This window comes from Notechis scutatus, chromosome 6, assembly GCF_049901735.1.
Source record: "Notechis scutatus isolate UNSWTSFEM ecotype Mainland chromosome 6, rNotScu1.2, whole genome shotgun sequence".
Classification (NCBI taxonomy): Eukaryota; Metazoa; Chordata; class Lepidosauria; order Squamata; family Elapidae; genus Notechis; species Notechis scutatus.
Genome location: NC_142014.1, coordinates 78142022 through 78166891, shown reverse-complemented (window position 1 = coordinate 78166891; position 24870 = coordinate 78142022). Strand labels below are relative to the sequence as shown.

The 24870-nt window shown below is 45.0% G+C and overlaps 1 protein-coding gene across 1 annotated transcript in view; it reads left to right on the top strand.

Annotated features, from left to right (window-relative positions):
- The window catches only part of PLXNA4 (plexin A4), a 557017-nt gene that overhangs the window by 423634 nt on the left and 108513 nt on the right, over nt 1-24870 (top strand). Inside the window, exons 11-14 of the mRNA XM_087968909.1 lie at nt 1548-1644; nt 4331-4521; nt 15648-15799; nt 18818-18935. Coding sequence (XP_087825035.1) covers nt 1548-1644; nt 4331-4521; nt 15648-15799; nt 18818-18935 — 558 coding nt within the window. The remainder of the gene's footprint in view (nt 1-1547; nt 1645-4330; nt 4522-15647; nt 15800-18817; nt 18936-24870) is intronic.

The window sequence follows — 24870 nt, the reverse complement described above, 5'->3', positions numbered from 1 at the left end:
TGGGTCATCACAGGCGCACTCCACTCAGAAAAGCTGGCACTCTCTAGATAAGATCAAGAAGTATAGAAATGCTGGTCCCCCTTCTCCCTTGGAGGTCTTCCAAGGACATTGAGTGGCACCTCAGGGACATTGGGTGTTTTCTGAGGAACTTTCCATGACCTTCAGGCCTGCGGAGGCAACAGTGCCATCAGCACATATGCTCCCTCAAGGCTGTCAATAGAATTATTAGATTCCTGGTCAACAATCATCATCTTCATTTAATGACCCCATAAACCTTTGCGGGGTGGAGTCTGGGCAACTGAATGGAGCTGGCTGTTGTGGTTAGCCGGCAGCAGGTACAGATGGCTGAGGAGAGCGAGGACTCTGATGAGGGGCCAGGACCATCAGGGAGTGGACTGCTGCCTTCGGAGATTGTGGGGGCTGGCAGCAATGATGAGGAGGTTCCTGAGGAGCCTGTGCCAAGTGCACGTGCACGAAGGATTGCTCGGAGGAAAGGACAATTACAGCAGCACAGGCGCCTCGGGAGTAAGGCTGCAAGGTAATGGCCCCTCCCTCAGGAGGATAAAAGCCAGGTTTGGAAAAGCGTTCTTTGCAGACAGCAAAGAAGCTCTGAAGCTCAACTGGTGGACATCTTAGTTCATGTTTGGAGAATCTTGTAAATTAGTTGTTATCTCTGGGTTTTTGGCATCATTGGCAAACAACTCGGCAAGGCTCTTTCTTGTCAGAGCTAATTAGTGGAAAGCAGCCTTCAAAGGAACAGAATTTGTTATTAAACCTTAAAAGGTGGGGGCTGCTGCCTTTGTCTGTTTGCTCTTTGGGAACCCGGTTGGGTCAGAACACTAGCAGAGGTGATTTTTTTTATGGCCGGATGCCCTTCCTGTCGCCAGTGCAGAGTTATGTTCAGCAGAGTAATTCTCATTGTGCCCAGAGAGACAGAAATATCTGCCTCTACCTAGGATCGAACTCACAGCCTCCTGATTGTGAGGCGAGAGCCCCACCTCTCGGCCACCACACCACTGCAGATTCCTGGTCAACTACCCCTGTTAAAAATGCTATTTTTCCAAATACATCATATTGCGAATATATAATTACGACCTCTTTTACATTTTATGTTATATTCTAATATATTTTCTATTTTTGTTCTATCCATTCATACCAGCATTCCCAGCTTCTATTATATTCTGATGTTTCTTTTTCCTTAAGTGCTAAGGTTAACTTATCCATCTCTGCACAGGTTGTTATCATAGAATTGCTAGGGGTTTTTTTGTAACCGTTTTTTTTCCTTTTTCCTTTTTTTCTGTGTGTTGTGTATGTGTTTGTTTGACATTTTAGTTGTATAATTAATAAAGTTTTTTTTTTTTAAAAAAAGCTATTTTTCCAATGGTTTTTGGAGGAGTTGTTTTTTTCCTTAAACCCTCAAAATCTAAATAGATAGTCCCGTTGCAGCTGCTATTGTTGTTGTTTTTAAACTCGGTTTACATACAGTGACAAACCGACAGTCGGATCAACAGGCGTCTGAGGTCTGTTTTGTTCCCTTCCCTGTTTAGTATTCCTATGACGGGATGGAGATTAACAGCCTGCCGGTGGATCTGACGGTCGTGTGGAATGGGAATTTCAACATTGACAACCCAGCCCAGAATAAAGGTAACTAGTCGTTTCAACGTGTCCTTGGAAGTGGTAACCTTAGCAACAAGCCACTTTTGTTCCCTAAACCTAGCCAAACGGTGCTTGCTTCCTTTTGTCATCGATCGCTGGATGTTTCCCTGGCTAATTTTTGTTCCGCTTTTCAATTAAATGCGTTTACTCAGGGTGAGGGGACACCAGCTCCTTTCTGCTTGGAAAGCAACCCCGTTCTCCTCCCCATCGATCCCAAAGCACCTGCCCCACTTTCTAAGCTTAATTTCAATAGATTATTCTCCGTAGGGTCCTTGGTGCTCTCTGAGCTGGGTGGTTTTCTTGCAGACGTTTCATGACCCAACTAGGGAATATCATCAGTGCTAGAAAGGAGTGGGGTTTGCAGAGAGGAGGAGGAGGAGGAGGAGGAGGAAGGGAGGAGGAAGGGAGGAGGAAGACTGTGGGGTCCTTGGTGCTCTCTGAGCTTGGTGATTTTCTGGCAGATGTTTCATGACCCAACTAGGTAACATTATCAGTGCTAGAAGAGAGTGGGATTTGTAGAGAGTGAGGAGGAGGAGGAGGAGGAGGAGGAGGAGGAGGAGGAGGAGGAGGAGGAGGAGGAAGGGAGGAGGAAGATGATGACTGTGGGGTCCTTGGTGCTCTCTGAGCTTGGTGGCTTTCTTGCAGACGTTTCATGACCCAACTAGGTAACATCATCAGTGCTAGAAGAGAGTGAGGTTTGCAGAGGAGGAGGAGGAGGAGGAGGAAGGGAGGAGGAAGATGATGACTGTGAGGTCCTTGGTGTTCTCTGAGCTTGGTGGTTTCCTTGCAGATGTTTCATGACCCAACTAGGGAATATCATCAGTGCTAGAAGAGAGTGAGGTTTGCAGAGAGGAGGAGGAGGAGGAAGGGAGGGAGGAGGAAGGGAGGAGGAAGACTGGGGGTCCTTGGTGCTCTCTCAGCTTGGTGATTTTCTGGCAGGCGTTTCATGACCCAACTAGGTAACATCATCAGTGCTAGAAGAGAATGGGATTTTGGGAGTGAAGGAGAAGAAGAAGGGGAGGAGAAGGAAGCGGAGTAACAAGAGGAAAATGATGACTGTGGATCCTTGGTGCTCTCTGAGCTTGGTGGTTTTCTTGCAGGCATTTCATGACCCAACTAGGTAACATCATCAGCGCTAGAAGGAAGTAGGGTCTGTGGAGAGGAGGAGGAGGAGGAGGAAGGGAGGAGGAGGAGGAGGAGGAGGAGGAGAATTGTTGGGTTCTTAGTGCTCTCTGAGCTTAATAGTTTTCTTGAAGACATTTCTTGACCCAACGAGGGAATATCATCAGTGCTAGAAGAGAGTGAGGTTTGCAGAGAGGAGGAGGAGGAGGGAGGAGGAGGGAGGAGGAGGAGGAGGAGGAGGAGGAGGAGGGAGGAGGAGGAGGAGGAGGAGGAGGAGAAGAAAGACTGTGGTGTCCTTGGTGCTCCCTGAGCTTGGGGGTTTTCTTGCAGACATTTCATGACTCAAGTAGGGAACAACATCAGTGAGAAAGGAGGGGAGTTTTCTCTCTGTTAATATACAGATGGCTTCCCTTGTCGATATTGGTTGAACACAACAACAGCCAAGGAACCACCAAGAATACTCCCACCCACAGTATATAAACAGAAAGCAAATACCACTCCTTCTAGCACTGATGATGTTAGCTAGTTGGGTCATAAAATGTCTGCAAGAAGACAGTCAAGCTATGGTAGCATCACGGACCCCACCGCTGAACCCTGAGCTGCAAATATTCCCTTCCCAGAGTATCTCTGCAGCTCAGGGTTGAACTGGGGAGTCCTTGGTTCCCCCCCAATTTCTCACATTCATTGTGAATGCATTCTCACAATTTGACCAAACAGGTCTGTCTGACTTGGGTGGTCTTTCTTTCTTTCTTTCTTTTCTTTCTTTCTTTCTTTCTTTCTTTCTTTCTTTCTTTCTTTCTTTCTTTCTTTCTTTCTTTCTTTTCTTCCGTCCTTCCTTCCTTCCTTCCTTCCATCCTTCCATCCATCCTTCCTTCCTTCCTTCCTTCCTTCCTTCCTTCCTTCCTTCCACCCTTCCTTCCTTCCTTCCTTCCTTCTTCCTTCCTTCCTTCCTTCCTTCCTTCCTTCCTTCCACCCTTCCTTCCTTCCTTCCTTCCTTTCTTTCTTTCTTTCTTTCTTTCTTTCTTTCTTTCTTTCTTTCTTTCTTTCTTTCTTTCTTTCTTTCTTCCTTCCTTCCTTCCTTCCTTCCTTCCTTCCTTCCTCCTTCCTTCTTTCTTTCTTTCTTTCTTGATGACTGAGTTTCTTTTGCTTTGCATGTTGGGTGAATGTTAGCTTCCAATCCAGAGACCTGATTAATGGCTGAACCTAGATGAAATGAAGGCGTTCATATATCAAGCAAAATGCCTTGCTTACTGTCCCTTTAGTGAGAGGACTAGAGCGCTCATCGGGGCTAGAAGAGAATGGGGTTTGTCCTCTGTTTTACACCCAAGTGTCGTTGTTGGTGGGAGTTTTGTGGTTCCTTGATTAAGCTGTTTTATACTGTTGGATTGTTTAGCAGTGCCTTAATCAGGGCACCTTTCATCCACCTGAGAATTGATAGAAGAAATAGGACCTTGCTCTCCAACACTCCCCCTGCCCAGTTTCCTGTCAAGGCCAACCTCGCCCCTATCTGCGCCACCCCTGTCTCCTCAGCGGGTCTCTCTTCTCCCTACAGTCCACCTGTACAAGTGTGGAGCCATGAGGGACAGCTGTGGGTTGTGTCTGAAGGCGGACCCCGACTATGAGTGTGGCTGGTGTGAAGACTTGAACCAGTGTACGCTGAAGCACCATTGCCCCGTCCTGGAGAACCGTTGGCTGGAACTTTTGGGGACCGGCGGCAAGTGCACCAACCCCAAGATTATGGAAGTAAGTGTCTTTCCCTTCCTCATGCCAAGACTTTCTCAAGTGTTGGAATCCAGTTTTGGTCGCCACGATGTAAAAAAGATGTTGAAACTCTGGGAGGAGTGCAGAGAAGAGCAACGAAGATGATTAAGGGAATGGAGGACCAAACATGAGGAACGGTTGCAGGAATTGGGTATGTCTAGTCTAATGAAAAGAAGGATGTGGGTTGACATGATAGCAGTGTTGCAATATGTGAGGGGCTGCCCAAAAAAAGAGGGAGTCAAGCTATTCTCCAAAACACCTGAGGATAGGACAAGAAACAGTAGATCGAATCAAATTGAATTGAATTAACAGAACAGAACAGAACAGAATAGAATAGAATAGAATAGAATAGAATAGAACAGAATAGAATAGAATAGAATAGAATAGAATAGAATAGAATAAGGAAAGAATAAGGATAGAATAGAGAATAGAATAGAATTCTTTATTGGCCAAGTGTGATTAGACGCACAAACAATTTGTCTTGGTGCATATGTTCTCAGTGTACATAAAAAGAAAAGATACATTCGTCAAGAATCATAAGGTAATGATAGTCACAGGGTATATAATAAGCAATCAAATCATACTAGGAAACAGTCAATATAAATTGCAAGGAGACAAGTGACAAAGTTAGGGTCATACAGTCACAAGTGGGAGGGAATGGGTAATGGGAACGACGAGAAGATTAATAGTAATAGTAGTGCAGACTTGTAAATAGTTGGACAGTGTTGAGGGAATTATTCGTTTAGCAGAGGGATGGCATTCAGGAAAAAACTGTCCTCGTGTCTAGTTGTTCTGGTGTGCAGTGCTCTATAGCGTCGTTTTGAGGGTAGAAGTTGAAACAGTTTATGCCCAGGATGTGAGGGGTCTGTAAATATTTTCACAGCCCTCTTTTTGACTCGGGCAGTATACAGGTCCTCAATGGAAGGCAGGTGGGTAGTAATTGTTTTTTCTGCAGTCCTAATGACTCCCTGAAGTCTATGTCTGTCCTGTTGGGTTGCAGAACCAAACCAGACAGTTATAGAGGTGCAGATGACAGACTCAATCATTCCTCTGCAGAACGGGATCAGCAGCTCCTTGGGCAGTTTGAGCTTTCTGAGTTGGCGCAGGAAGAACATTTTTTGTTGTGCTTTTTTGATGATGTTTTTGATGTTAGGTGTCCATTTTAGGTCTTGTGATATGATAGAACCTAGAAATTTGAAGGTCTCTACTGTTGATACTGTGCTGTCTACTATTGTAAGAGGTGGTAGTATGGGAGGGTTTCTCCTAAATTCTACCACCATTTCTATGGTTTTGAGTGTGTTCAGTTCCAGATTGTTCTGGTCACACCATGAGGCAAGTTGTACAACCTCCGGTCTGTATGCGGATTCGTTGTTGTCTCGAATGATGGATGGAAACTAATCAAGGAGAGAAGCAACTTAGAACTAAGGAGGAATTTCCTGACAGTTGAGAACAATCAATCAGTGGAACAACTTGCCTCCAGAAGTTGTAAATACTCCAACACTGGAAGTTTTTAAGAAGAGATTGGACAACCTTTTGTTTGAAGTGGTGTAGGGTTTCCTGCCTAAGCAGGAGGTTGGACTAGAAGACCTCCAAGGTCCCTTCCAACTCTATTATTCTATATCTATATCTGTTGCAATGGGTCACTTTGTAGCAAGCAGGGGCCAGCCAGCCACTTCTGCAGAATGAAAGTCGATCACAGGTCATCCTCGAATTACGACCACAAAAAACTGAGCCCAAATTTTCCATTGCAAAACCAGGCTACATGGATTTTGCCCCTTTTACATCCTTTCTTGCCACCGTTGTTAAGCGAATCGCTGTGGCTGTTAAGTTAGTAGCAACAGTTGTTAAGTGAATCCATCTCCCCCACGAACTTTTCCGGTCAAACGGTCACAAAAGGGGATCCCATGATATGAACTGGTCGCCGAGGGTTTGAATTCTGATCCCGTGACCGTGGGGATGCTACAACGGTCGTAGGTCACTTTTTTCTTGCTGTTGTAACTTCAAAAGACTGCTAAACGTACCGTTGTAAGTCCATTGTAGGGTTTTTTTTGTGTGGCAAAACTGTCACATTACTATGAAAATTTATTTAATTTTTATTTGATTCTACATTCATTCATTTGATTCTTTTTTTTATTAGTTTGAGTGATTTACATGATGTTTTATTCTGTAAGCCACCTTGAGTCGCCATGGGCGAATAGGCGGCAGTATAAATTCCATAAATAATAAGAAAAACGCTCATAAGTCCTCTTTTTCAGTGCCGTGGTTACTTTGAACGATTACTAAGTGAGCAGTTGTAAGTCAAGGGTCAACTCATAAAAAATTCCTATGCCTGTTTTAGTAGTTGCCATAAAAAAAATGGTGGGGAGGAAGGAAATCTGGAAGAGTAGTTGAAAGCGAAAGTAGATTCCAACTCTTATCTTTAAAAGATTGTAGCTAAACTACCAGAGCTTTTGCTTGCCAATATATTTAGCTGGAGAACGTGATTAATGACACTCAGCCCATGAACATGATTATTCGGTGATTCTGGTTTATGAGACACCCGGGGGGGAGGGGAAGGGGGAAACAGGATCGCAGGTATCCAGAGTTTTGTAGCATTAATTCAGCGCCAGAACAATAAACACAGAGATCTGTTGCTTCATTTAACGTCTTTATAAACCTTATAAGTAAATTTCACAAACCAATTGTAGATTTCTCCAACATGGAGCAAACTCAGACAGAAATAAACACGTTGCAAGAACTTAAGCAGAGTTCCAGCCTTCAGCAAGCAAGCAAGTTAGTTTCTCTTTTACTTTAGTTCAGCAGGCAAGCAAGAAGAGAGAAGCGGTTTCGTTTTCAATAGACAGACTCAGAGCTCATTATAGCTGCAGAGTTGCAGAGCTTAATATAGAGCCATGCCTAGGCTAGTTTTAGTTTCAGTTTCCAAACTGTCCTCATTGGCTGATTTTAGTTGCTATGCCTATTCATTGTTACCAAGCTCTATTCCAGTTCATGAATAAACTCTGACAACAGGTGACGTATAAATGACGTAGGCCAGAGTTGGCTTCATACAGGGCAGTGCCAGTATGTTGCCTCAATTAAATCCTTTGAAGTTTTTTGAAGTTTGGCTCGAGAATCATGATTTAATCTGGAAGATTGCTGGAATCCTGGAATCCTGAGAACTATCTGTATATATCTTTTTTTTTTTTTTTAATGCACCCTCAGAAGTTTCTGCTGACTTGGCGGGGTACCTCCAGAGAGATTTCGTGGAAAGAATAAAACTGGCTGCCCCCCTTTTCCATTTTGGATTGTGGGTTTATTTTATTTTATTTTCAACTTCCAGATCTAATGAAGAACCAGTGGCCTCTTCCCCAGAGTCTGATCTAGGCTTAGCTTTTCTTGAGATCACGCAAGGCGAGCTAAATCCGGCTGCGAGAGAATAACTGACTTGATTAGAATATATCAAAAAAGGTTTCTGTTTAAGGGAGCTCATCTCAAACTAAACAGCCAGAAATATGACGAGGTTGCTGAAAAAGAAAGAGAGAGAGAGGGAAAAGTAATTTTAGGTTGCATCAGCAGAAAGGTCCCAAAACTATGGAGAGTTGCAATGCCAGTGTAGTTTTTGGAAGGGATTCTATCCAGTTCACAGGGAGTCCTCGACATATGACCACAGTTGTACCTGAATTTCTGTGGCTAAGCAAGGCGGCGGTTAAGTAAGTTGCTCCCAATTTGGCAATTTTTTTTTTTTGCCATGGTTTTTACATGAATCACTGCGCTTGTTAAGTGAATCGCACATTTGTTAAACGAATCTGGTTTTCCCCGTTGACTTCGCTTGTCCGAAGCTGGCTGGAGCGCTGCAATCATGATAGAATAGAGTAGACGAGGCCAATGAAGAACGTTCGGTTTGGTTCTGTTCTATAGAATATTTGTAGCTGAAGGTTGAATTGTGGCATCCTCGGCTCTCTCTGAGCTTGGTTGCTTTCTTGCTGATGTTTCATTGTCAAATGAGGTCATATCATCAATGCTAGAAGGGACCAAGGTTTCGTTTCTATTCTGTTCCATTCTGTTCTATGCTTCTGTTTTTTTTTCTGTTCTGTTCTCCTATCCCCATCCCTATCCCTATCCCTATCCCTATCCCTATGCCCTGCCCTATCCTTTCCTTTCCTTTCCTTCCTTCCTTCCCTTCCTTCCCTTTCCTTTCCCTCCTCTCCTCTCCTTTCCCTTTCCTTTCCTTTCCATTTTCCTTTCCTTTCCTTTCCTTTCCTTTCCTTTCCTTTCCTTTCCTTTCCTTCCTTTCCTCTCCTTCCTTTCCATTTTCCTTTCCTTTCCTTTCCTTTCCTTTCCTTTCCTTTTTTCCTTTTCTCCTCTCCTCTCCTTTCCATTTCCTTTCCTTTCCTTTCCTTTCCTCTTTCCTCTCCTCTCCCTCTCCTTTCCATTTCTTCCTTTCCTTTCCTTTCCTTTCCTTTCCTTTCCTTTCCTCCTTTCCTCTTCCTCTCCTTGCCTTGCCTTGCCTTTCCTTGCCTTTTCCTCTGCCTTGCCCTTCTCTTTCCTTCTCTATTCCTATTCCTTCCCTGCCCTATCCTATCCTATCCTATCCTATCCTACCCTATCCTTTCCTATTCGTGTCCTATCCTATACTCTTCTGTTCCTATTCCTGCCCTGCCCTATGCTATCCTATCCTATCCTATCCAATCCAATCCTCGTCTTGCATTTTTGTTGAGCAGGCTGTTCCTCCCTCCTTCCCTGTGCTACACAAAACATTGCTCACACAAGGGAATGGAGAGCTTGGTGGGGACATAAGAATGATGGAGAGCCTCGAGCCAGATGTTTCCACTCAATCGTTGGAAAAAAATGTGGTCAATTAGTCATGTTCTCGGGGCCTGTACATTTCCTTATTGTTCAATACGTGCTCTCTGCGGTGCTTTATAGTTCATAAATCTGGAACTTGGTTCCAGCCATGTGGTCTCCTGTCTTCTCAGGCAGTGGAGCCACTTGCAGATATTTCCACAGGCCAATTGACCAAGCAGTGCATTTTCCTACGTTCATCACCTAAGCACAGGTCATCCTTGTCTTACAACCATCTGTTTAGGGACCGTTCAAAGTTACAACAGCTTGGGAGGGATCAAGACAAAGATGTCACTGATCCAAAACAAGACAATATGGCCCTATATACCCTCTGCCATGCCCCTGTTGGAGTGTGAATCCGAGGAGGAAGACGAACAGCTGACAGGGAGTGGGAGTGAAGCTCCGTTGGCTGTGGAGGAAATTGGGGAAGAGCAAAGTCTGGCTGGGCAGAGCAGGGAAGGGGTAGAACAAGGGAGAGGGAATTCAGAGGAAGACCCAGGCCCACCCCCTCTTCATTCTAGGGCATGCAGGGAGGAATGGAGAAGGGAGCAAGGTGAGTTGCGTGGCTTACGGGGGAGGAAAGGGCCCTGTTTCTCTTCATTAGCCACAGCTGGGAAAAAAGTTTAAAAGGGATGCATGCTGAGTGCGGCAGCCGCTGGGAGCAAACGTGAGTTTATCTTGTGTTGACTTTGCTTATCTGTGTTCCTGGCATCCTCCCAACCGTAAAACGGGGCAAAAAATTATTACTGTGCCTTTACATCTGGAATTTTTTGCTACTGCCCTGCCAGACTAATTACCTCATTTTTGCCTTGATTGGACTTATAGTTACAGTTTTTGTTGACCATGTTTTGGACTTGATTCTCTGCAGCCAAAGGCTGTTCCTGGGAGAGTTTTTCTCCAGCCTAGAAGGTAACCAGGACATTGGGGGCAACGTTGGAGCTAATAAAGGGACTCCTCTTGATTATCTGACTGGGTTGCCTTTGTGTCACACCCTGGGTCAACCCACCTTCCACCCAAAGCAGTGGTGGGATTCAACCTGTGTAACAACCGGATTGGCGCATGCACGCCGCATTTGAAAACCGCCCATTTTCAGCTCTAAAACTTTCACAGGCTATGTGGCAGCGTGGAATATGGCTTCCAAAACTGACGGGGGGTTGGGCGGGGCCAACTAATTGCCGGAGCTACCAGTTTGTCTGAACCAGTCTGAACCGGCAGAATCCCACCCCCGAACCAAAGCAGTGGTGCGTTTCAAAAAATTTTTTACCACCAGTTCAGTGGGCATGGCTTGGTGGGTGTGCTTGGCATGCACACACACACACACTTTGTGCATGTGCACGGGCCAAACACGCACTTTGCACAGGTGCAGAGGATTCCCGACACACCTCCTGCACTCCTGCACTCTCCCGGTCACTTCAGCAGCTGACGCGCGGCAATCTGCGGTGCCGTGCAGAGCAGCTGTTCTTCAAAAGCAGGGAATACAGGTCAGTAATGGGAGCCCAGGTGGGCAGGTGGGCCCGACAGCAGAGTGCCTTCGAGAATCGGTTTGGTCTCTGCTTCTCATTGGCGCTACTGACTCGGCAGAACCGGGCCAAATCGGTTAAAATGCCACCACTGACCCAAAGGTGTCTTCAAGAGGGTCAGAAAAGGTGAGGAGGTTACATAATAATGCACCCTTGGAATATTGCATCTGGTTTCGGTCGACAACTGACTCGCTTGGCAACGGAAATCCTGGATGGAAATCGCAATGATGGTCATAAACTGAGGACTAGCTAGAGTTGTGTGCCTGCCATTCTGAGTTTTTCCATACACGCACCCTGCGCAACCCCCCTGGGTGGAGGGGATTCATAAAAAGGGGGCCGAGGTCCCCAAAGGCCTCTCGACTGGATCACACACACACACACACACACACACACACACACACACACACACACACACCTTGTACATAAAGGTTAAGAAAGAAAGATGCCAAAAATTGTGCACCCCGCCCCCCCAAGATAGCCAGCTTGGGTTCAGACGAGGCTACGGTATGCCATGAGTCATGCATTTGGGCCTGACCCAGCACCAGCATTCTGCTTCATTATTTTATATTTTCCTTTTGGGTTGTTTTTAACTCTTTCAACCCTTGTTCAATGCTCAGAATACACGGCCTTCTCCTCTTTCTTTTCTTTCTTCCTTCTCCTCCTTCTCCTCTCCCTCCCCTTTCTTCCCTCTCCTTCACCTTCCTCTCCTTCTTTCTCTTTCCTTCTTCACCTTCTTCTCCTTCTCTTTCCCCTTCTCCATCTCCTCTTCCTATTTCTTCTCTTTCTCCTTCTCCTCCTCTCCTCCCTTTCTTCCCTCTCCTTCACCTTCCCCTCTCCTTCCTTCTCTCTCCTTCCTTCTTCTTCTTCTCCTTCTCTTTTCTCCTTCTCCTCTTCCTATTTCTTCTCTTTCTCCCTTCTCCTCTCCCTCCCCTTTCTTCCCTCTCCTTCACCATCCTCTCCTTCCTTCTTTCTCCTTCCTTCTTCTCTTTCTCCTCCTTCTTCTCTTTCTCCTTCTCCTTCTTCTCCTTTCCTTTCCCTTTTCCTTCCCTTTCTCCTTCTCCTCTCCCTCCCCTTTCTTCCCACCTCCTTCTCCTTCCTCTCCTTCAATCTCCTTCTCCTTCCTTCTTCCTTCTTATCCTCTTCTTTTTCCTTTTCTTCCTTTTCCTTTCTCTTTCTCCCTCTCACTTCTTCCCTCCCCTTCTTCCTCTCTTCCTTCACCTTCCTTCTCCTTCTTATCCTCTCTTCCTCCTCCTCCTCCTCCTCCTCCCTCCTCCTCCTCCTCCTCCTCCTCCTCCTCCTCCTCCTCCTGTTTCTGCTTCTCCCTTCTCTTTTCTCCTCCCTTCTCCCTTCTTCTTTTTTCATGCCCGATAAATAGATTTAAAAAAAACAAAAACCCAACCAGGAAATAAATAATATTCTGGTGAAAACTGTTTTGACAGCTTGGAAGGAGGGGGCTTCTCTGAGATACACATAGGGCTTGATTCGACAAATGCCTTCCCACTGAGATTCAAATTTAGGAAGTGTGTCGTTGGATATGTCTACCTCAAAATTTGGGCTGACTAAATTTCCCCCAAAGCTGTCATCATAACCTGAGAACAGACAAATGCCCGCCATTATGTTTGCGTCAAGGCATGTTTACATCCTGGCTGCAAGATTGCAAGTCACTTCCAGAGCCTTGTCACTAAATTGCTCTCAGGGTCGAGTCCTACTAACCGGGAAAAGCTTTCAAAATGATGTAATAATTGATAGGCTTGCAAATTAGTTTCTATTCAGCTCCACGTGGATGAGGTCCAAACTGGCGGTTGCTTGGACAGGGCACCTAAGCTTCCTCAATAGCACGAAGCCGACTTACTAAGCCTTAGTAAGGCCACACCTAGAGTCCTGCATCCAGTTTTAGTCACCACACTATAAAAAAGAGGTTGAGACTTTAGAAAGAGTGCAGAGAAGAGCAACCAGGATGATGAGGGGACTGGAGGCGAAAAGATACGATGAACGGTTGCAGGAACTAGGCCTGACTAGTCTGGTGAAGAGAAGGACCAGGGGAGACAGGATAGCAGTCTTCCAATATTTGAGGGGCTGCCACAGAGAGGAGGAAGGGGTCAAGCTATTTTCCAAAGCACCTGAAGGCCAGAGAAGGAATAATGGATGGAAACTGAACAAGGAGAGACTTAACCTGGAAATAACGAGAAACTTTCTGACAGTGAGAACAATCAACCCATGGAACAGAAGTTGCCTTTGGAAGTTGTGGGAGCGCCATCACTTGAGACTTTCAAGAAGAGATTGGACTCCCATCTGTCAGAAATGGTGTAGGATCTCCTGCTTGGGTGGGGGGTTGGACTAGATGACCCACACGGTACCTTCCAACTCTGATGATCTGTTATCTGAGTCCTCGTCCCGATAAACCCCTTTTATTTATTTTACAGTTATAGACCTTTATCAGGCTTGGAGAGTTGTCAGGCCGTTATCTTTCAGACACCACACTGTAATTGGCAAGAATGCAGGGAGAGATCTTCACCCGAATGTACTAATTGTCTCCTGCAAAACCCCACTCCCCTTTCACTCCTCTTTTATTCCCTAGGGGAGGGGGCCATTCACCGTCCACCTGTGGCTTTACTCCCAAGTCAGCCCTTGTTTCTCAGCTATGCCCTTCTTCTGGCAACTCTGTGCATGTGCAAACTGGGAACAGGCTCCAGCTGTTCATCTGCCTCACTGATGTCTGACTCTGAAGGCAAGCTGATAACTGTCGGACGGCCCTGGCCCCATCTCTGTCTCTGATGCAGAGCACCCATTAGAGCCTTCCCCAGACTACAGGACTGGCCCAGGTTCCTCCCCAACCTCCTCACTGTCCGAGTCTGCTGCTGGCCATTGTCAAGCCACAACAGTATCATTGCAAAAAGACCCATTTCACATTCGGAATGATTAAAAGTGAGTTGGAGAAGAAAACGGGTGTTATCCTCAGATACGCATTGTAGAGAAGGCCTGCTTGGTCTGTAAATCTGGAAAACAGCATGATATGATATGACGAAATGATATTTGCAAAGGGGTTTAGGAAAGGGAGATGCAGCTTACCTTTAGAGAATTAGACATATTGTCAGATTTGGTTGTAAAAAAAGATGTTGAGACTCTAGAAAAGAGTATGATTAGGGGACTGGAGCAGGGGTGGGGTTTCTACCGGTTCTGTCCACCTCTGTAGAACCGGTAGCTCTGAAGAGCAGCAGACATAGAACCGGTTCTATGTCTGCTGATGTTTTTTGCCCACCTGCCCACCTGGGCTCTTACCTGACCTTTATTTCCTGATTTTTTTCAACTTCAGCTGCCTTGGGAGGCACAGCTACAGTTAAAAAAGTAGGAAAAAGGGGCTTTTTGAAAGGCTGCTTCTCTGCACTCAGCATGCTGATGACGATTTACAGGCACAGCCAGCAGCGTGCAGCATATCATAAATCACCGAACCTCGTAAATGACCGAACTGGTAGCTAACCCTGTCGGATCCCACCCCTGGACTGGAGGCTAAAACATACAAAGAACAGTTGCATGAATTGGGTATGTCTATTTTAATGAAAAGAAGGACTAGGGGAGACACGATAACATATATTTGAGACATGATAACTTATATCTGATCCCCCCAAAAGAGGGGGTCAAGCTATTCTCCAAAGCACCTGAAGGCAGGTAACTTAGAACTAAGGAGAACTTTCCTGATGGTGAAAACAATTAACCAGTGGAACTCCTTGCCTCCAGAGGTTGTGAATGCTCCAACACTGGAGGTTTTTAAGAAGAGGTTGGACAGTCGTTTGTCTGCAGTGGTACAGTGTCTTTTGCTTGAGCAGGGGGTTGGACTAGAAGACCTCCAAGGTCCCTTCCAGCCCTGTTATTTTGTTAAATAATAACTTGCTTTCCAGTGGCAGACCAAAATTTTTGAGCTCCCAACACTAGAGAAATTAATCTGATGGAATCAGAAGGTTTTGGTCTGTATTCTTTCTTCCTCTTTCCCTTCCTTCCTTCCTTCCATCCATCCTTCCTTCCACCCTTCCTTCCTTCCTTTTTTCCTTCCTTCCTTCCTTCCTTCCTTCCATCCTTCCATCCATCCTTTCTTCCTTCCTTCCTTCCTTCCTTCCATCCTTTCTTCCTTCCTTCCTTCCTTCCATCCATCCATCCATCCATCCATCCATCCATCCATCCATCCTTCCTTCCTTCCTTCCTTTCTTCCACCCTTCCTTCCTTCCATCCATCCATCCTTCCTTCCTTCCACCCTTCCTTCCTTCCTTCCTTCCTTCCTTCCTTCCTTCCTTCCTTCCTTCCTTCCTTCCTTCCTTCCTTCCTTCCTTCCTTCCATCCATCCATCCTTCCTTCCTTCCTTCCTTCCTTCCTTCCTTCCTTCCTTCCTTCCTTCCTTCCTTCCTTCCTTCCTTCCTTTCTTCTTGTTGAGTGGCTTCCTCATTGACTTTGCTCATCAGAAGATCCCAAAAGTGATTACATGACCCCAGGACACTGCAACCGTCATAAATATGAGTCGGTCACCAAGCATCTGATTCATTGTTGACCACAGGGATGCCGCAATGCTCATTAAGTGTGAAAAATGGTCACCAGTCACTTTTCTCACTGCCGTCGTCTCTTTGAACATTCACTAAATAAACTGTTGTAAGTCGGACCCTGAAACGGTTGGTTTACTTGGGAAGGAAAGATCTCATCGTTCTCCTTCAAAGAGAAGTGAGCAAGAGGCGGTTTTGATTTTCTTTCCATCTTTTCCTAACCAGAACTTTGTTTCCGTAGATAAGTCCAGTGAGAGGACCTCGTGAAGGAGGGACCAGAGTGACCATCCGAGGAGAAAATCTCGGCCTGGAGTTCTGGGACATCGCATCCCATGTCAAAGTTGCTGGCGTGGAGTGCGTCCCCTTGATGGATGGATATATCCCAGCCGAGCAGTAAGTGAGGTCTGCAGGGTGCAGCATATCAAGAAAACCTTAAAGCCCAGCATGGGGTGGCAAAGGAATATGGACTTACAAACCAAAGGGGTGGGGGGAATCCCCACAAGTGGAGCTTGATCTGGGGGGACACTGCAGAAGAGTCCGTGTTGTTTTTCTTAATGACAGTATCAAACATGACTTCCATGGACTTCTTTTAAGGTTCTTGGTGGTTTGACTGGCTTCCCAATTTAATCAATACTTCTAGATAATCCTGGTGCTTCCCTCTCCACCATCCCTCCATCCCTCCATCCATCCATCCTACAACCTACCCACCCATCCATTTATCCACCCACCCACCCATCCATCTATCCATCCTACAACCTACCCAACCACCCATCCACTCATCCATCCATTCACATCCATCCATCCATCCACTCATTCATCCATCCATCCATCCTACAACCTACCCACCCATCCATCCACTCATCCATCCATCCACTTATCCACCCATCCATCCATCCATCCACCCATCCACCCATCTATCCATCCTACCATTCACCCATCCATCCATCCTACAACCCACCCACCCATCCATCCACTCATGTGTTCATCCACTCATCCTTCCATCCATCCACCCATCTATCCATCCTACAACCTAACCATCCATCCATCCACTTATCCATCCATCCATCCATATCCATCCTACAATCCACCCACCCACTCATCCACCCATCCATCCACTCATGCATCCATCCATTCATCCATCCATCCATCCACCCATCTATCCATCCTACAATCCACCCATCCATCCATCCTACAACCCACCCACCCATCCATCCACTCATCTGTCCATCCACTCATCCTTTCATCCATCTATCCATCCTACAACCTAATCATCCATCCATCCACTTATCCATCCATCCATCCATCCATATATCCATCCTACACCCACCCACTCATCCACCCATCCATGCACTCATCCATCCATGCACTCATCCATCCATCCACTCATCCATCCATCCACTCATGCATCCATCCATTTATCCATCCATCCGCTCATCCATCTATCCACTCATCCATCCACCCATCTATCCATCCTACAATCCACCCACCCACTCATCCACCCATCCATGCATTCATCCATCCATGCACTCATGCATCCATCCACTCATCTATCCATGCACTCATCTATCCATGCACTCATCCATCCATCCACTCATCCATCCATCCACTCATGCATCCATCCACTCATCCATCCTACAATCCACCCACCCACTCATCCACCCACACACCCACTCAGCCATCCATCAATCCAAACAAACAAACAAATAAACAAACAAACAAACAACTAGCTACTTACTTACTAACTTATTTAAACCAAAATAACCATTTTCTAACTTGGATCTGTCCCCACTTTCTCAAAATTAGCTATAAGCACTGTAAAGCCACGCAAAATTCATTCACTTGGGTTTTTTGTTTTCCACTTGAAAGGCACTCTGGCTGCAAACAAGTCTAAGCAGTGAACATCCCTATCTTTATAATCTGGGTTAAGAATAAGGCAGTACAATTAATTTTTTGTTTACAATTAGAGGGGAGGGGAAGGAAGAAGTGGAAGGAGGAGGAGAGGAGGGAGAGGGACCGGAGGAAGAGGAAAAAGGAGAAGTTGAGGAGGAGGAGAAGAAAAAGAAAGAGGAAGAAGAAGAAGGAAGAAGAAGAAGAAGAAGAAGAAGAAGAAGAAGAAGAAGAAGAAGAAGAAGAAGAAGAAGAAGAAGAAGAAGAAGAAGAAGAAGAAGAAGAAGAAGAAGAAGAAGAAGAAGAAGAAGAAGAAGAAGAAGAAGAAATAATAATACTTAAATCCTGCAATTCCCATCAGTGCCAAGATGATTCAGGAGCCCATCTTGAGCTTATGTGGCATCAGATAGTAAGCAATCTTTAAGACAAAGCTGCCCACAGCTCTGAAAACATAGCAAACCATTCCACCTTCTACTCTGGGCAAAGCACAAATCATCTCAACCATTTGCATCTTTTGCTTGAACTGGAGATCTTGGTTCTCCATCCATCTTTTTTGGTGGGGGTCCATCTCAGGCCACCAAGCTCTGAAATTAGTTGAAAGCAAAACCAGCTTCGCCAACCCAGTGCCCTCCAGATGAACCGGCCTGCAAATCCTGCCCCCTTGCCAATGCCATGTGCTTCCAAGGTTTAGAAACAAGGGCCCGAGTCCCAATATCTGAGCTCTGGCTGGGGAACATGGGCTTTGGGGGAATGCCCTCCTCCAATAAATCCAGTTGGTTGTGAGCTTGGAAAAGGCCTCTAAATTAGTCTGATTATTAGGAGTCCAGCAATCGCCCTAATTAGAAGATTGAAAAACAGGCATAGGAATGTTTTATGAGTTGACATCTGACGCCCTCCTATTAGATTGTAGGAAAATAATAAAGGTAACATCCTTGATTTATGTCCGGAATTGAACCCCCAATTTCCGATGCTATAAGTGAGACGACTTTGCTTGTTAGTAGGTCACAAAAGGGGGATCGTGCGACTCTGGGACACCACAACCATCATAAATTAAATTTGTAAAAATGGGCAAAATTCATTTAACAACTGTCTTTCTTAGTAGCAGAAATTTAGGCCTCCATTGTGGTCATAAGTTGAGGACTACCTGTTCAAAACACCAAAATTAGCAAGGGCGTTCATTGTCCACTCCCTTCTAACACTGATGATGTTGCCGAGCTGGGTCATGAAATGTGTGCAAGAGAATCATCACCCATCTCCTCCTCCTCCATTCTGCAAACCCCTCTCTCTTCTAACACTGATGATGTTACCTAGTGGGGTCATGAAATGTCTGTAGGGAAACAACCAAGCTCAGAGAGCTCCAAGGGGTACATTTCTGCCCTCCACAGTTTTACAAACTAATCCCATTTTTCCTTGCAATCAATCCAGCTAGCTGCTAGTAAGGTGCTATGAATCTACCTTTGGAAACTGCTAAGTAACTTATTAGAGGAAAAGCTCAGCCTTTGAAAGTCTCTGCTTTCCTTCCAGAATTGTCTGTGAGATGGGCGAAGCAAAACTCAGCCAGCATGCTGGATATGTGGACATTTGCGTGGCTGAATGCAGGCCAGAATTCATGGCGAAATCCTCCCAGTTCTATTACTTTACGGTAAGTCTGTGCTTCAGATCTGCCAGGTGTCCTTTTAAAGTAGTTGTGTCCTTTTAAAGTAGTTAGGTCCATTTAAAGTAGCTATGCCTTTTTAAAGTAGCCACATCTTTTTAAGGTAGTTATGTCCTTTTAAAGTAGTCATGTCCTTTTAAAGTAGCTATGTCCTTTTAAATCAGCTATGTCCTTTTAAAGTAGCTGTGTCCTTTTAAAGTAGCTATGTCCTTTTAAATCAGCTATGTCCTTTTAAAGTAGCTGTGTCCTTTTGAAATAGCTATGTCCTTTTAAAGTAGCTATGTCCTTTTAAAGTAGCCATGTCCTTTTAAAGTAGCTGTGTCCTTTTAAAGTAGCTGTGCCCTTTTAAAGTAGCTATGTCCTTTTAAAGTAGCTATGTCTTTTTAAAGTAGCCATGTCCTTTTAAAGTAGCTGTGACCTTTTAAAGTAGCCATGTTCAGCTTGCCTTCAGAAGTTGTGAATGCTCCATCACTGGGGGAATTTAAGAAGAGGCTGGACAGTTACCTGTCTGAAAAGGTACAGGTAGTCCTCAACATACCACACTTCCTTTAGTGACCATTCAAAGTTGCAATGGCATTGAAAAAAGTGACTTGTGACCATTTTACACACTTACCTTTGCAGCATTCCCCCTGGTCATGTGATTTACATTTGGATGCTTGACAGCTAGTTTATATTTATGATGATTGCAGGGTCCCAAGGTCCCTGGGTCAGTGAGGGGCTGCCACAGAGAGGAAGGGGTCAATCTATTTTCTAAAGCACCTGAAGGCCGGACAAGGAACAATGGATGGAAACTGAACAAGGAGAGATTCAACCTGGAAATAAGGAGGAATTTTCTGACAGGGAGAACAATCAACCCATGGAACAGAAGTTGACCTCGGAAGTGGTGGGAGCTTCGTCCCTGGAGGCTTTCAAGAAGAGATTGGACTGCCATCTGTCAGAAATGGTGTAGGGTCTCCCGCTTGGGCAGGGGGTTGGACTAGATGACCTATAAGGTCCCTTCCAACTCTGATTATCTGTTATCTGTATTCTTTAATAAGATTTATTAAGGAGAAAGGAATGGGTTAACAACCGTGTTACTAATTTAACAACTGCAATGATTCACTTAAATAGGAAAAGAAAAGTTGTAAAATGGGGCAAAACTCACTTAACAATTTTTTCACTTTGCAACATAACTTTCCAGCTCAATTGTGGTCATAAATTGAGAACTCCTTGTATAGGGTCTCCTGCTTTAGCAGAGGGTTGGACTAGAAAACCTCCAAGGTCCCTTCCAGCTCTCCTCTGACTGAGTTTCAACTGAGATTGCCTGGAATCCAGGAAAAGACACAGCTGCTTTAAAGAGCAGCACACAAGGGTGACTTTCACCATCTCCCGAGCAGATTGTTGAAGTCAAATCCAAAATATTCGCAATTAAAAACTAAAAAGAGGTAAATTTGGGGGGTTCCGACTTTGCCCTCTTTGCAAATCTGTTTCTGGCGTGCAAATGGCAACACAACCCTGCCTCTTCTGCACGTGTGTGTGTGTGTGTGTGTGTGTGTGTGTGTGATGGTGTGCTCCTTCTGCAAAAAAAAGAGAAGCTTGCGCCATGACAATGTGAAGTTGTGGTCATTATTTGTGGCCAGATGGGCAACAAATAAATTTAGTAAACAAATAAATAGACAAATTTGTCCTTGTTTACCTCCCTGGTGGATATTAAGGTGGGACGAGCAAAAGCAGCTATAGCTAATCTTCGACTTAGTGGCCACAATTTATTTATTTATTTCATTCGTCAAGCGATTATAAGATAGCAGGTATAAGTATAAGCATAGCTATGAATACATGAAATGGATATGAATAAGCAAAAAAGAGAAACATTTCCGCTGCTAAGCGGGACATTGGCGAAGTGACTTGTGCCCCATTCTATGACCTTTCTTGACACGTTTGTTAAGCGGATCACTGCAGTTGTTAAGTAAGTCACACGGTTGTTGAGTAAACTCATGCTTCCCCGTTGATTTTTGCTGGCCAGAAGTTTGCTTGACCTCCCCGGGGACACCGCAACAGTCATAAATTACTAAGTTTGTTAAAAAAAAAAAAGGGGGCAAAATTCATTTAACAACTGTCTTCCTTAGTAGCAGAAATTTAGCCCCCCATTGTGGTCATAATTCTAACTGGAGAGCATGATTGATGACTCTGGGCTATGGAGGTGTCCTGTTGGAGAATATGAATTATGATACACCCAGGGGGTGGGGGAAAACCAGGATCAAGGGTGACAATGAATGATGTGTCTCAGAGTTGGCTACTGTTCTGACCTAGCCAGGCGATGAAACATCTGCAAGAGAATCACCCATCACCACCACCTCCTTCATTTGGCAAACCCCGTTCCCTTCTAACCCTGATGATGTTACCTAGTTGGGTCATGAAATGTCTACTGACGCCGCGACACTGGTCCTAAATATGAACCATCTGCCAGCGGACGACTTTTGAACACATGATTGTGGGGATGCTACCACGGCCGTAAGTGTGAAACGCGATCCTAAGCCACCTTTTTCAGTGTCATTGTAATAACGGCCACTCAATTAAGAGGACTAGAAGTACAGTGAAAGCTTGGCTTAAAAAACAAGTGTTGAATAGAAAAAAATTCACCTGGATTTTTTATTTTATTTTTTGCACCGTTTTACGTTTTGTTTGAGGGAAACGCCTCCCTTTGGAAATTCTTCTGCGTTGGAAATGTCTCCAGAGAGAAATAAGATATTTTTGTACTTGCTTCCTAATGAGGTTGGCCTCGGGGCATATTTGAATATTCTGGCGTTTCACACAGTCACCTCTTAGATATTTTGTGTTTATACTCGCTTGCAAAAGAAGACATTTGGAAGAACGGTTGATGAAGTGATGGCAGAAGGGGATATCCTGCCCTTAGGAAACAGGGGAAGGTTTCTCATTTCCCTCCCCCCGGAAAGATTTGGAGACATCCTCCAGCTGGTTTCTCAACAGGTAGAGAGGTAAAGATTTCCCCTGTCTGGTTGAGGCACTGCTTATCTCTGTTTCCTAGTCGAGGGAACCAGCATTGTCTGAAGACACTTCCGTAGCCATGGGGTCAGCACGATTACTACTAACCAGAGCATACAAAACATTTGCTAGACCAATACTCGAATACAGTTCATCAGTCTGGAACCCACACTACGTATCTGATATTAGCACAATTGAGAAAGTCCAGAAATATTTCACAAGAAGAGTTCTCCACTCCTCTACTCGTTGTAGAATACCTTATGCCACCAGACTTGAAATTCTAGAACTAGAAAACCTTGAATTACGCCGTCTTCGGTCTGACTTAAGCATGGTATATAAAATCATACATTGCAATGTCCTACCTGTCAGTGAATACTTCAGCTTCAACCATAACAACACAAGAGCACACAATAGATACAAACTCAAAGTAAACCGCACCAAACTTGATTGCAGGAAATACGACTTCAGCAATAGAGTGGTCAATGTCTGGAATACTCTACCCGACTCTGTAGTTTCTTCCCCAAACCCCAAAAACTTTAACCTTAGACTGTCTACTATTGACCTCACCCCTTTCCTAAGAGGTCTGTAGGGGGCGTGCATAAGCGCACCAACGTGCCTACCGTCCCTGTCCTATTGTTTCTCTTATTCTTTTATTTTTCTTATATGTACCCATTTCATGTATTCACAACTATGTATACATTTATACTTATTATCTTGTAAACAATTGGCAAATCAAATAAATAAATAAATAAATAAATAAATTATATGCCAAGGCGTGTCAAATGCTGTTTTTTCCCCACTGAAGTGGTACCTATTGATCTACTCGCATTTGCATGCTTTCGAACAGCTAGGTGGACAGGAGCTGGAGCAAGGGATGGGAGCTCGCCCCGTCTCACAGTGCTCAGGTCTCGAACTGGGCTGTCTCCTTTCTAGCTGACAAGCTCAGGGTCTTTAACTGTTGAGCTATCACAAAATTGGCAGGATGTGAGTGATGGGATGTGCAACATGTCCTCCCTTCTTGTTGTGGTTCGCTGACAGACTGTGCAGACGGCAGTGGAATCGGACAGGGGGGAAGAAAGGAGATCAGTCAGGGAGTCTGGAGAGGACTCGGACGAGGGTCCTGTGTCCAATACAGAGATGGGGCCAGGACCATCTGGGAGTGGGGTGCTCCCTTCGGAGTCTCTGGAGTCTGGCAGTAGTGAGGCAGAGGAACCAGGGGAGCCTGTTCCCAGTGCACAGAGCTGCAAGAAGGCAAGAGCAGCTGAAACAAAAGGGGTGACTTGGGAGTAAGGCTGGGAGGTGATTGCCCCTCCCATAAGGTCCCATAAAGGACAGGCAAAGGTAGAGAAACCTTTGCAGGAAGCAAAGTCGTTCGTTTGGTTCAGATTCATTCTTGAAGCTCTTTGTACTTCAGTTGGTTTTTTTTTCTAGTTCATTTGACACTTCCACTATTGGCAGCACTTCACAGGAAAGAAAGGTGGGTGCTTATCTCGAGGGACTGTTTGAGATTCATTCCCAGCTGGGAATGAACATAATTCCCAGCGTTGCAATAAAACAAGACTTGTTTTTAAAATAAATGTGTGCATAATTACGGTCTCGGAAGCCTTGGTCAGAACACTTCTTGTCTAGGTGGGATGGGTCGATGCATAGGTACTCCTTGACGGACGAGCATATTTCCGTGGCGAAGCGAGACCACGGTTAAGTGAGTTTTGCCCCATTTTCTGACCTTCCTTGCCCCCATTGTTAAGTGAATCACTGCAGTCGTTAAGGTAGTAACATGTGGTTAAGTGAATCCAACTTTGCTTTGTCAGCAAGTCGCAAGAGTGGGTCACATGACCCGCGGGACCCTGCAACCGTTGCAAACATAGTCATCGCCAAACGTCCAAATTTTGATCACATGGGGGATATTGAAACGGTTGTGTGAAAACCGGCCATAAGTCACTTTTTTCAGCGCCGTTGGAACTTTGAACGGTCCCTAAATGAAGGGTTGTAATTTGAGGAATCGCATGTGATATGTAAAATTATACCTGTGAAAATATGAAGCAATGGTAACACCATTTTTAATCTCTGTGTTAACCTAATTTACTGGAATATTATGTAAGAATTCTCTATTGTTTTGTATAAAGGTTACATATTTGGCAGGTTAAGCTGACCAGTGTCTTGTTAATGGTGGGGATTACTGGAAATGGAAACGGGGAAACAGGACGAGGAAACAGATGTTATGCTACAAAAATAGGGGTGTTGCGTAGCTGGATACGTAGCTGGATAGATCGTGAACCTGGAAAGGGGCAGAGACTGTATATTTGGGCCAAGTCTTCTGCCCATGAGCAGAATTCCCTTTTGCAAAAGCTCCCTAATAAAGCTCTTTTATATATTGTTCACGTGTCTGCAGTATTCAGTTGTCTGAATACCTGAATGGTTGATTTTTTGCGACCTTCTGATGAGTAAAAGGCAGATTCCCTTAACAACCGCAGTGATTCACTTAACAACAGTGGCAAGAAAGGTGGTCCAATGGGGCAAAGCTCCCTTAGCTCATGTCTTGCTTAGCAACGGGGATTCAGCCATTCAAGAGCGGTTGTAAGTCGAGGACTACCTGTACAACAGATTCCTCATGGCCCTGCACACACGCAACCCTGTGAATCGTGCCATCTAGAATTTGTTAAGGCAGCTGTGAATCATTAATAGGCCGCCGCAACATACCACACACCTGTAAATTAGATGGTAATAAGTTTGTGTGTGTGTGTGTGTGTTATGATTGTAACACCTTCGGAAATTCCTAGGCCCTCTCGGGATTGGAAAAGACTAGTATTTATTTTACTTTAGGTATAGCAGTTGTTCCCCTGCCAATGAAAGCTGCGAGTAAACTTAACAAAGAAGTAAGAAATCAAGAGAAGGTTTGGAGCTGGGGATCTAAAAACAAAAAACAAAAAAACAGGAGGCA